At 39.4% G+C, this 13,763-nt stretch overlaps 1 protein-coding gene across 4 annotated transcripts in view; it reads right to left on the bottom strand.

Moving 5' to 3' along the window:
- LOC109891334 (E3 ubiquitin-protein ligase Itchy) overlaps window positions 1-13,763 on the bottom strand; it is a 58,892-nt gene extending 45,129 nt beyond the window's left edge. Inside the window, exons 1-4 of one of the 4 annotated variants that reach the window (XM_031827012.1) lie at window positions 13,543-13,723; window positions 3,643-3,711; window positions 3,343-3,558; window positions 3,032-3,173 (exon numbers count right to left, since the gene is read on the bottom strand). Coding sequence is in view for 2 of the 4 variants with exons in the window: in XM_020483796.2 (XP_020339385.1) it covers window positions 3,032-3,173; window positions 3,643-3,667 (167 nt within the window). In the remaining 2 variants the exon portion in view is untranslated. Of the gene's footprint in view, window positions 1-3,031; window positions 3,174-3,342; window positions 3,559-3,642; window positions 3,712-13,542 lie in introns of all 4 variants that reach the window. The other 3 variants (XM_031827008.1, XM_020483805.2, XM_020483796.2) reach the window with 3 other exon arrangements.

Raw genomic sequence — 13,763 nt, 5'->3', positions numbered from 1 at the left:
CAACACTTAACAGCACATTATTCAACATTAGTGAGACTCATGTCGCCTACGGTAGGCCTACAGTATAACATCTCTACATGTAGGTCTCCTAATTTAAACCTGATCGAACTTGTTTGACATCAAGTGAAAACATTCATCCGTAACTCTGCAAAGCCTACAAGGAAAGATGAACTGGTGATGCCCATCAAGACGTTTTGGCTTGAGAAAATTACGATACAATAATGCAACAAATACATTGATCATCTCAGCTAGGTTTTACCTACCCGTGGTCGTGGAGCTGGGGGAAGTGCAGCACCTACAGTAGCCGAGCTATTAAATTACCATTTTGTAATAAATCACACAAAAAAAAGGTGGCGTTCCAGAGCTCACAGGTGACTCTCCTGGCTCTGGACCAATGCATCAGCCGATTCATTTTACAATCACGGCTAAAGCGATTTAATTAAAAGGTTTCAGTTAAGAAAATATGGCGCTGTACAACGAGACAGGTCGAGAGTACTGTAGGCCTAAGCTAGTAGGTGACTGCAAGTGAAGAGCAAAATAATCCTTATATTCCAAAATAGAAATCTGATTGATTTATCAAGACCAGTCCCCATGCTCTGTCATTCAATAATAATAATAGTTGGATAACAGATCGGCTCTCGGAACTCATTAAGCGGTGGCTTCGATCTTCAATATAATCATAAGTTCAGAAGATTAAACCCATAGGTTTTGGGCCTGCAGTAGGTTATAATACATGGAAAATTGTGTCAATTAATAAACCATGTGCCATGGAATCGGTACATCAAAAATCTCTTCCCAACTAGTTTGCAATCTATATGGCACAGCTGTCCATCTTTTGGTCCTTAAATTAAACTGGTGTCATGACGTTGGCTTGTTGGTGAGGTTTACGACCCCCATAAATACCTTTACCCCTTTCCACTCTCTCAAACCTAGAGAGTGACTCTTGGACAGCCCTTTGTTAACATAGAGAGTCGGGTAACATCAAAAGGGTGGCGAACAGAACCATATTTCGGTAATCCAACCAGTTGAAAATATGCGTTGGTACTTAAAGAAAATGATATCAGATCAGTTGTCATCTGAGACATTATTATTGATGATAGGATGACATGAACTGTATCTTGGAAAGTCTACACATTATAGTTATCACATTCACATGGAACTGTTGTGCAATTTAAATGTTTAAATATGAAACTATTTGTGAACAGATGAAATGTAATTTTAGCTTCTAAATGAGAGAATTGGTTTTCATAAGTGAACTAGGCTCAACTCAGTGGCCCCGCCCGTGTGAGCCGACATTGGATGTGAACTATGAAACACTCCCTTCTCTCCCTACTACATAAGCCCTTTACGAAAATGTAACATATGTGTTCCCGAGGACGACGGTCCATACATTAAAAGGGCTAATATCAAACTACAGAACTAAGCCAACTTCAGCGTGAGCTCAAAGTATGGCAACTTAGTTTAAACGTTGAACTCTTATTCACAAAATAAGTGATACCTTCTAGCCGTTGAGTTAGCAGCACCAGATGTAAACGTGGGCTAGGAAAGGACGGACAAAGTACTGTTCTACCACACGACGACGGTACTACAGCGTATCCGTTCTGCCACAAGACATAATCTTCAATGGACAAGGGAGATCTCTGTTGGGTAACATGGCCTTCCATCTATGACCAACCTATTGAAGCACAGCACAGAGTAAATATTTCTTGCATTTTCCTTTTCCAAATGGGCGGTTATTTAGAATGCATAAGATTCTGTCATTACAATAGCATAGCTTCACAAGGTCCAATCAGAGATCAAATGATTTGTTCCTCAGTCTTCCCGCGCTTTCATTCGAACCCCAACCCCCTTTTTTTGTGTAACCAGCCGTCAAATCTGTTCCGTCAGCTAGGGACATTTTCTTTCATGACAATTAGTAATCAATGTATGACCCATCCTGTGTATATGTAGTTCTGTGTGATTGTTTAGGTATTAGTAAATAAATAAACCAAATTTTGTATTGCTGATTCAACTTGTTAGCCAGGGTTAGTGAAGATAACCAAGAGTTTACGATGTTCAGATGAGACTGAATAAGGTGACGATTAATAATTGACTGCTATTGATGTAAAGATTACCAGGTCTTTAAGAGTTTATTCGGAACAGCTCACTAAACATTATTTCGTGGTGCCCCGATTTTCTAGTTAATTACATTTACATGATTAGTTTAATCAGGTAATATTAATTACAGAGAAATTATTTTATTAGAATAGCAAGTCATATCACTTAATCCGGCATAGCAAAGACACGACACTGGTATATATTTTTATTTATCACAATTGTCTTTAATTTGTTATGGCTGCAATCCCGTTAACGGGATAATTGTCATCTAACAATCGCTGAACACTTGACACGATGTTATCAAAATAAAAGCATGAAACTATGTCTGAAGACTGTTGACACCTTGAGGAAGCGATAGGAAAAGGAATCTGGTTGATATCCCTTTAAATGGAGCAAAGGGAGGCTATGGAACATGGAGTTTTCAAAATAGAAGCCACTTCCTGGTTTGATATTCCTCAGGGTTTCGCCTGCAATATCAGTTCTGTTATACTCACAGACAATATTTTGACAGTTTTGGAAACTTCAGAGTGTTTTCTATCCAATACTAATAATAATATGCATATATTAGCAACTGAGACTGAGGAGCTGGCCGTTTACAATGGGCACCTTTTCATCCAATCGACTCAATACTGCCCCTGCAGCCATAAGAAGTTAAACTACTTTGGTTTTTAATGCAGGGCTGACAGACAAGTACCTTAATTATTATATTTTTTTTACTGAAATTGCAATCAACTTTCTATGTCTTGTTGAAAAAGATAACGATATTTTGATTTGCGTTTTAACTCCCCATTGTGATAGTGTGGTGCAATGACAGAATGCCACCATCTACCACTAACAGTCGCAGCATAAGCTCGTAACTTTATAAGGAAGAACCACTGTATGCTAAATGAATATACATTTACATTTTAATGCAAATAATTATTGCTGTAGTTACACTGTCAGTGACTGCTTCCATTTGGGGTTGTGTGTGTTGTTGCATTTCTCTGTCTTCTTCGACTGGCCGTCCACAGCCACCTCCACGTACGGACTGGGGCCAAACCAGTTCTTTTTGTTCTCCTTCAGTTTGGCCGACAGCACTGTGTGCAAAAGAGGACATAAAACACACAAATAGCATGGTAAGCAAAAGTGTAGTAAATGCTCTTATCAGTCACTGAAGTGAGATATAGAAATAAACCTTGAAATGCGAGAACTACATTCACTTAGGCCTAACCAATAGACTTGTTTTGGGGTCTGCTAATATCCTACCATGTTATTTATATTTTTTGAACCACTGAAAAGCAAAGTTCCCTCAAAATAAAATGATTCTATACACTATAAGTACTTGATCAGAGCCTGTGCCATCAGCTAGGCCTATAGAGAATAAGCACTGCCCAGTCCCATTCAAAGGTGTCTTCTGCCTCCTCGGGTGTCAGCAGCTGATTCTTATTTCCATTCTATCCACAAAACGATATTAAATGCCTACTGAAAAAAAGAAAAACATACCATCACTTTACTATTAGCTACTCAGGGCTATAAATTAGGGTGTAACAAAAGGTCAAAACTCACCAGTAACTTGAAGTTGGGCCTTCATGGTTCAGCCATTAACACTGAAGCCCACTTCGGTTATGACAGGCTCTGCAGAAAAAGCAAACGTGACATCAAATGTAAATATTAGAAAACAAGACACTTGTCTATATTACAGGTGTTCTCGTTTACACAAGGGATTATCCCACTGCAGTCAACGGAACGTTTAAATATACTACTTAGGCCTATAACAAACCTATGGAGACTTAAACTAAACAAGGCAATGAAATGCTAACATTGAGCATTTTGTTGTACAGAGAGTAAAAAGTAGCCACATAGCCTACCTTGGCATACTAATAGGCTAGGCAATCCCAACTACCATGTTCCTGTTCTACCATAGAGCCGTGACATTGGTGGTCACAGCTACATCAGAAGGATAGGAAAAGTTAAATCCCTCCTGGATTACCAGATTACGCAAACTAGTACATCATGAGTCACCGATAGTTTTAGGCCCTGATTGGTGTCCTCAGATAGCCGTTTGGCCTAGCGGCTCATAGGTGACAGTTACAGACTGTGGGTCCTTGTTAAAAATAAAAAAAATCTGACTTTTGGGTTTATAGATTTCATTATATCTTAGATTATGTAGGTTTAGACCTACAGTGCAGTCGGAAAGAATTCAGACCCCTTCCCTTGTCCACATTTTGTTATGTTACAGCCTTATTCTAAAATGGATTAAAATAGTTTTTCCCCCTCATCAATATACACACAATACCCCATAAAGACAAAGCAAAAACAGGTTTAGACATTTTTGCAAATGTATATATATAAAAAATGTTAAAAGCGGAAATATGACATTTACATAAGGATTCAGACCCTTTACACAGTACTTTGTTGAAGCACCTTTGGCAGCGATTACAGCCTTGAGTCTTCTTGGATATGACACTACAAGCTTGGCACACCTTTATTTGGGGAGTTTCTCCAATTTTCCTCTGTAGATCCTCTCAAGCTCTGTCAGGTTGGATGGGGAGCACCGCTGTACAGCTATTTTCAGGTTTCTCCAGAGATGTTCGATTGGGTTCAAGTTCAGGCTCTGGTTCAAGTTCAGGCTCTGGCTGGGCCACTCAAGGACATTCAAAGACTTGTCCCAAAGGACATTCAAAGACTTGTTTTGTTGGAAGGTGAATCTTCACCCCCAGTCTGAGGTCCTGAGTGCTCTGGCGCAGGTTTTCTTCAAGGATCTCTCTCTACTTTGTTCCTTTCATCTTTCCTTCAATCCTGAATAGTCTCCCAGTCCCTGCTGCTGACAAACATCCTCACAGCATGATGCTGCCACCACCATGCTACACCATAGGGATGGTGCCATATTTGCAAAAATACCTAAAAACCTGTTTTTGCTTCGTCATTATGGGGTATTGTTTGTAGATTGATGAGGGGAAAAATGTATTTAATCCATTTTAGAATAAGGCTGTAACGTAACAAAATTGGGAAAACGTCAAGGGATCTGAATACTTTCCGAATGCACTGCATCTACATAGCCTAATTTTGCTAAGAAATATCCTAGCTAGCATGCCAACATCTCATGTCTGACTCACTAATGTGAGCAGAGTTGTATCCAAAGCAGAGCCAATACAATTAAATCAAGTCGATTTCATTTAGGTTTAGGAAACCTGTTCCTTCAAGCTATGAAAACGCATTTGTATGCGACTTTCCAAGAGAATTGTAAGATTTAGCCTAAAGTTATAAGTATTCAACGGGGCCTTGTTGTCTAGGATTGGCTATATGCACGGCGTGCCTACGTAAGGCCAGTGTATACATTCAAATCTGCCAACAAGTTCAAAATTTATGTATAAGAATATGCCAATGGCACAGTCCACGCCATTGAAAATATATCAATGCTGGGGGAAACAAACACGGAAATCTGAGACAAACATATCAGTGTAGGACAGTTATTTTTGATTGGGATAAAAGCTTTGGTATGATGAAGCAGGATGGAGCAGTCTAAAAAAATCCTACATCTGCTAATCATCAATGCAGTAACTGCAAATTGCAGGAAAAACCAAGGAGAAAATGTATAGGATATTGCACTAATAATTTATTACACTTATAAAGCACATTTTTCATATTACAAGAATAATATCAAAGTGCATAAAATATATATTGTTTTAAATAAATAAATATTTATACACAAACAAACTGAGTGTACAAGACATTAGGAACACCTGTTCCTTCCATGACAGACTGACCAGGTGAAAGCTATGATCCCTTATTAATGTCTACGGCTGACCCCATTTAGTCAACTGGTCGATTGTTTGGTTTATAGACTGTTGGTCGACCGATATATATTTTTTTTTTAGTCGAGCCGTTGCATAAAAAACATCTTGATTGTCGCCTGTCTCAGCAGACTAATCCATTGCGGACGCCGCGGGGATGGCACACCAGTAGTACATTCACCCTTAAATCCCAGAATTATGTTTGTTTGGTTACCATAATTTCTGTTAATGCAATCGATATATTATTATTATTTCAGTCTTTTACTCTTCACATTGTCAGAGTGGACGCATTGTTCGCAGAGCGCATAACCTAGGCTACACTTGTGAGAAACAAGTTTATTTCATTCCATTTAGGCAATGAGTTGTCAATTTATTGTCTTTTGTTTGAAACGCTCCTGTCAATGTTGAGTAAGGACACGCACCTGATTATGCATATAAGTAGGCTTAGGCTACCTGGCCTGCTTGCAAATGTAGGCTTATAAAATGTGCCCATCTGGGGAGCTGATAGTATTTCTGATTCTCTTAACTCACCACCACTAATGAGCGGTGGAGCTTCTCAAAGTAATTTTTCTCCACCTCAAATAGCAAGTAAATTAAGTCTGTTTTTACATCCATTGAGAATTACAGTAGTTCTTCAATGTAGCCTATTTGAACAATATTTCCAGGTGTCTCTTTGGATAACCACTCTGCAAAAAAACAAAAACATGTACATTTGAAAACCATAACATTTCTACCGATCTGCATGTCAGTTATGATAAATTGGAACTCCAAATGGGGGAAAAAAAGGTTGCTGACTACTGGTGTAGCCTATTACCGGCAACTTCGGGACCGTGAAGGCCAGCAGCAGCGGGAGGTGGCGGTTCGGAAACAAGTTATCTTGATTTCTATCTCCCTTGAGTCATTTGTGTGTCTTAATTATTTAAATCACAGTGTGCTTAACCTTTTCACGCATGAGTTCCAAATATCTTTAACGGTCATCTAAACACTAGTTGTTTTTTTTATGTGCGCGATGTCAGAATGGTCTCACTCACTGTTCCAAAATGTGATTGTTACGCAACAGGACAGTTAACCCACACTGCCCTCAAGCTTTTTATATATAGGCTGTTTCAACGAGTAAATTTCAAATTATTTTCTAACAAGTTTCAATGAAGGTGTGTTGCCCCTACTCATTAATTCACATAAGTAGTATCCCATTTCACTGGACAAATGTTTGAGGCTTTATTGAGCCTGACAAACTCTTCAGCGAGAGTTCAAGCACTTCCCCAGTGTTTCCCCAGATTAAGTATGAAGACATTTGTGCATCTCTAGTCAAAACAGGTCTTGCACAAACTTTCCCCCCAGGCATATTTTCTGGCTGGTGTCATTGCCTTCATGGTTGTTTTCTTTACAACTAATAACTTGGACGTGTGCGTTCCTATCAAAGGGCCTTATCTTCTGTGCATCGTGTTGTCGTTTCTACTGTAGCATTCCGTATGCATGTACAGTACCAGTCAAAAAAGTTTGGACACCTACTCATTCAAGGGGTTTTCTTTATTTTGACTATTTTCTACACTGTAGAATAATAGTTTAGAGATCAAAGCTATGAAATAATACAAATTGAATCATGTAGTAACCAAGTGTTAAATCAAAATATTATATTTGTATTTGAGATTCTTCAAAGTAGCCACCCTTTGCCTTGATGACAGCTTTGCACACTCTTGACACTCTCAATGAACTTCATGAGGTAGTCACCTGGAATGCATTTCAATTAACAGGTGTGCCTTGTTAAAAGTTAACTTGTGGAATTTATTTTCTTCTTAATGGCTTCGAGCCAATCAGATGTGTTGTGACAAGGTAGGGGTGGTATACAGAAGATGGTCTTTTACAAAATAGGGTTAAAACCTCTCTAGGGTAGGGGGCAGCATTCGGAATTTTGGATGAAAAGCATGCCCAAATTTAACGGCCTGCTACTCGGGCCCAGAATATATGATATGCATATAGCTGGTAGATTTGGATAGAAAACACTCTAAAGTTTAAAATGGTGTCTGTGAGAATAACAGGACTGATTTAGCAGGCGAAAACCTGAGAAAAATCCATTCAGGAAGTAGGTTTTCTTTGTTGGTTTTGTAGTTTTCTATTCAATGCCATTACAGTATCCATTGGCATAGGACTCCATTTGTAGTTCCTTCCACTAGATGTCAACAGTCTTTAGAAATCGTTTCAGACTTGTATTCTTATAAATGAGGGAGTAAGACCAGTCTGAACGAGTGGACCCAAAGTTCAGGCGCATGTGCATTTCTTGTTTACCTTTTATATTGACAACGTTATTGTCTGGTTGAAATATTATAGATCATTTAGGCAAAAAAATAATAATTAGGATTGAATATAAACATCGTTTTACATGTTTCTATGAACTTTACGGATACAATTAGGATTTTTTTTGTCTGCTTGTTTTGACTGAGTTTGAGCCTGTGGATTACTGAAGAAAACTCGCTAACAAAACTGAGGTTTTTGGATATAAAGAGACTTCATCGAACAAAAAGAACATTTGAGTAAATAATGTCTTCTGATTAACACCATATGAAGATCATCAAAGGTAAGGGATTCATTTTACCTCCATTTCTGAGTTTTGTAACACTTCTGCTTGGCTGGTTACTGTTTGTAATCATTTGTCAACTGGGCTATGTTCTGGGTATGCTAGGTATGCTTTCGCCGAAAAGCATTTTATAAATATGACACTGTGGTTGGTTTAACAAGAAGTTCATCTTTAAACCTATGTAAAATATGTTTTGTTTTCTGAATTTTTATAATGAGCATTTCTGTAATTGAATTTGGCGCTCTGCAACCTCACTGGATGTTGGCCAGATGGGACACTAGCATCCCACATACCCTAGAGAGGTTAAGTCAATATTACGGAAGAACAGCTCAAATAAGCAAAGAGAAATGACAGACCATCATTACTTTAAGACATGAAGGTCAGTCAATCCAGAAAATTTCAAGAACTTCAAGTGCAGTCACAAAAAACTAAAACAAATAAAAAACATGAAGCGCTATGATGAAACGGGGTCTCATGAGGACCGCCACAGAGTTACCTCTGCTGCAGAGGATAAGTTCATTAGATTTACCAGCCTCAGAAATTGCAGCCCAAATAAATGCTTCAGAGTTCAAGTAACAGACACATCAACATCAATTGTTCAGAGGAGACTGCGTGAATCAGGTCTTCATGGTCGAATTGCTGCAAAGAAAACACTACTAAAGGACACCAATAATAAGAAGAGACTTGCTTGGGCCAAGAAACACAAGCAATGGACATTAGACCGGTAGAAATCTGTACTTTGGTATGATTAATCCAAATTTTATATTTTTGGTTCCAACCGACGTGTCTTTGTGAGACACAGAGTAGGTCAACGGATGATCTCTGCATGTGTGGTTCCCACAGTGAAGCGTGGAGGAGGTGGTGTGATGGTGCTTTGCTGTCTGTTATTTACTAGAATTCAAGGCACACTTAACCAGCATGGCTATGACAGCATTCTGCAGCGATACTCCATCCCATCTGGTTTGCGCTTAGTTGGACTATAATTTTTCAACAGGACAATGACCCAACACACCTCCAGGCTGTGGTCAAATAGCCTTTCCAAGAAGGAGAGTGCTGGAGTGTTGCATCAGATGACCTGGCCTCCACAATCACCTGACCTCAACCAAATTGAGATGGTTTGGGATGAGTTGGACCACAGAGTGAAGGAAAAGCAGCCAACAAGTGCTCAGCATATGTGGGAACTCCAAGACCGTTGGAAAAGCATTCCAGGTGAAGCAGGTTGAGAGAATGTCAAGTGTGTAAAGCTGTCATTAAGGCAAAGGGTGGCTATTTGAAGAATCTAAAATATATTTTGACTTAACACTTTTGGTTATGTCATGATTCCATGTGTTATTTCATAGTTTTGATGTCTTCACTATTACCCTATAATAATAGATTAATAGAGTAAACTTCATTATATTTGCTGACATCCTACAGTCAAATGTTGGCACCAGAGTAGAGTAGAGTAGAGTAGTCATTTAGCTATATGAACCATGCCCCTCTACAAAAACACCTTCTCCAATGTTGGTTACAAGGCAGTACTTAAATTAGGTAAGATAATATCATGTTACCATTGGCGTAATAAAATGAGAGTTAAGGTGATTTCACCTCTTCTCCTTAATAATGAATCAAAGTGTTTGACACTGGAGGGGACCAGTAACTTTCTGATCAAACATTATCAATGTAGAAGCAGACATTTTTCATACCTTTAGTCATCATAATTTGATCTGGTTTTCTTCAAATATCCTCCAACTTCATGAAAAACATGATTTTGACTGTCCATGACCTTTAAAGACTGCTTTAAAAGCCCCAATAGCTTTGAGCAGCCCTGAGACTGTCAGGTATGGAGTGCCAAAGGCACGGAGCTTGGGAGGAAAAGGCACAGAACCCCATTGTGCAGAGCCAGGTCCTATGGGTATGGAGCAGTTTGGCATGGCCTGAACGTAGTGTGCGTGGAGTTTAGTAAATTTATTTTATTTTTATTTTACCTTTATTTAACCAGGCAAGTCAGTTAAGAACAAATTCTTATTTTCAATGACGGCCTAGGAACAGTGGGTTAACTGCCTGTTCAGGGGCAGAACGACAGATTTGTACCTTGTCAGCTCGGGGATTTGAACTCGCAACCTTCCGGTTACTAGTCCAACGCTCTAACCACTAGGCTACCCTGCCGCCCCGTTTATAGGGTGAGAGTAGATCTGACAAGTAGGCAGGTCCGGTGCCATTTAAGGCTTTGTAGACGACGAAGTGAATTTGAAAGGCAATTAATTGAGGGACAGCCAATGGAGGCCAGCATGGATGGGGGAGATGGGGGTAGACTTTTTTGTTTTCCAGCATTGTTTTGGATGAGCTGTAATTTATTAATTGAATTTTCAGGCAGGCCCCCAAGTACTGCGTTCACATAATCAATTCTAGAGAAAGCAAATGCATGGATAAGCTTTTCTTGATCAGAAATGGTGAGAGGGTTTTAGGCAGGAAATGTTCCTTCAGATGAAAGAATGCCGTTTTACAAATGTGACTAATGTGGGTATTGTAGGAGAGAGCAGGGTCGAATTTCCCACTCAAGTTTATGACTGAGGAGATGGGATGATGTGGCCTCTATCGCAAGACAGATGCTGCAGGAGTTGTTGATCTGCTGGGGGGTGAGTATCAGAATTGCCTCTGTCTTGCTGCTGTTGGGTTGAAGGAAGTAATTCTGCATCCAAGATTTTACCTCTTCCAGACAGGATTTGTTTAAAGGTACACTTGTGCGACATCTGCATAGCAGTGGAAAAGGGCACTGTGCTCTCTGAAGATCTGGACAAGTGGGAGCATGTAGACTAGGAAGAGAATGGGTGCTAGCGCCAACCCTTGTAGGACCCAACAGATTATGGTGGACTCCTCTGAACTTGTATCACCGAGGGTGACATCCTGCTTGCAGTTAGAGAGGTAGGTGAACCAGTTTAGGGCAGTCCCACAGATGGCAGTGTGCTCTCTGAGGCACTGCAGTAGAATGGTGTGATTTACTGTGTCAAAAGCAGCACTAAAAAAAAAATCAAGATGATCCTGAATCTGCAGCCATGAGCAGATCATTTGCAATTTTCACCAAGGGTGTCTCAGTACTGTGCATGGGTCTTAAGTCTGACTGAATAAAATACACCCAAATTAATAGAACCAAAATGTTTTTGCCTAAATTTTCATATCTGTTTAATAACATGTTTTGGAATGACAATGGGTCCCACAGTATGGAAGCCCATTCCCACCACCCCAAAAAAATATTAAATGAGGATACTAACTCACAATTTAAAGACACGCAAATGTTGAGATACTAAGTTGAAATGTTGAGATAGTAGACCATACTTATACATGATTCTTCATTTGTAACATTATGTGGTGATGCACGACAAGGTCCCAGAGTGGGGAGGACCCTAGTTGTAGAGTAGAACATTGTAATAAACCAGCTGTAAAACGGTTTTATATGGGCTATGATGGGGCCAGATTGGACAATAGAACTAACAGGGCTGAGCATTTCCAATTAAAAATGTACTCACACAGTAGGTCATCACTACTGTGTTTATTAATTCCAGTCAATAATGTGATTGATAACGTCTAGGTAGCCTTGCCATCCGAAGTTTGAATATAAACCAAATTTGATCACATTAACATTTCTCTTAACACAAATAAATAGGCCTATTTTAGGCTATAAATCCATAGCTTAGGCTATAAATACATGACGTTACCGCTTCGTTTCCAAAGGGGATCAGAGGGCATAGGCATCTCTAGGCTACCTGCAGCTGTGGTTGTGGTTGTTATCAGTAGGCTACAGTTGATCAGACTGAAGCACAGATTAATTGTGCACAAGTTCACAAATCATGAGGCAAATCAGTCTAAACAACAGTACTTTGTCCCCTTTTCAACGCGTTTGTGTCAATATTTGTTGGGGCAATTGCCAGCTCGCCAGATGTTTGCCAGCGGCCCTGCTGTGCTGATCTCTGCAATGTGTTTAGATGGATTGACTTGCGCATCTCAAAAGGTCTATTTAGTATCAGAACATTTCTAGATAAGCAAGTCAACATTTTGAAATAGTTGGTCATAATTTCAAGATGTGAATTTGACCTTTTATACATCAACCTTTTTAAACAAATGTTGGTAGTGGCAATGGGCTTCCGAGGAAACAAGGCAGTCTAAAAAATAAAGGATGCTGGCCTACTGTTCCCCTCGCCTCATTTCTTTAGTTACTGTGACCTGGCTCACACTTTTCTGTCTGGGTTGAAGGCAAACATTGACTCGTCCCTTGGTTTCCTAACTTCCACAGGCTAGTGACATTAAGTATGTCAAGGTCAGAAGTTGCCACAAAACCCCCTTCCATAGCTAAAGGTTAAATCAAAAATCAAATTAAAATATAACGTTATCTCACTACAAAACGCAAATCCGATCTTACATAACTAACTAGCTAGCTAGTTCTGGTAGAAAGACAAACGCGTAGTAACTAACGTTATTAGTATTGCTTCATATTTTAGTTTGTGTGGGGGGATATACGGCTAAATTAGCTAACCAACTAATCCACGTTTTAGTGTTAGCAAAATACAACCATGTAGACCTAACCACGTTAGATAACTAAAGTATCTACTGTATATTTGCTAGCTAAATTAGCTGCCCTGTAGATACTATTTGAATAATTTCTGATTCAAGAGGGTAACGATACAACAATGTATAGCCTACTGCTACATGGAATATGAGCAATAAAATAGGAAAATGTCAAGCGAAAAGCAAAAAGGAGATTACAATAACAATCCCTGGTCGCTCTGTCTGGTTGAAAGCAGGCCAAAAAAGCTAGCTAGTTACTAACAGCTAACAACAACAACTCTAGTAGTTAGCTAGTTAGCTATCATTACATATTAGCTTCACAACATACATAAGAACAAACACTAGATTATAGTTAGCCATCTTAATGATTAACTAGCTACTTAGTCAGTAGCATGTGTCGCGAAGTTTTGCACAGGTTTGCTAGCTTTGAATTTTGCTGTCACACAGGTGAGATAGCTAGCTAACGTTAGCTAGCTAGCCTAAGCTAAATAACTAGCTACGGATATCTTTGAAAATGTACAATTCTTCAATAAAAACGATTGGATTATGTCTTACCCGTGACGGTTGGTAGCAAATGTTTCTGTAATGTCCCCTTAAGCCCACCAAGGCATATGTGGACGGTAAACGATTTCTAAGAAAAACTAGAAAGATGTCTGACAGGTAGCGCTCACAGCCCTTGGCACGGTTTCCACCAGGTTTGCACAAGCCCATTCACTTCTTCGTATATGGTATTACGGCGGTTGGCAAACAAACACTAGAGGTGCATGCCACCACCT

Source organism: Oncorhynchus kisutch, linkage group LG1, assembly GCF_002021735.2.
Source record: "Oncorhynchus kisutch isolate 150728-3 linkage group LG1, Okis_V2, whole genome shotgun sequence".
In the NCBI taxonomy this organism is placed as follows: Eukaryota; Metazoa; Chordata; class Actinopteri; order Salmoniformes; family Salmonidae; genus Oncorhynchus; species Oncorhynchus kisutch.
The sequence above is the reverse complement of the archived record's forward strand: the minus strand, read 5'-3'. Positions and strand labels throughout refer to the sequence as shown.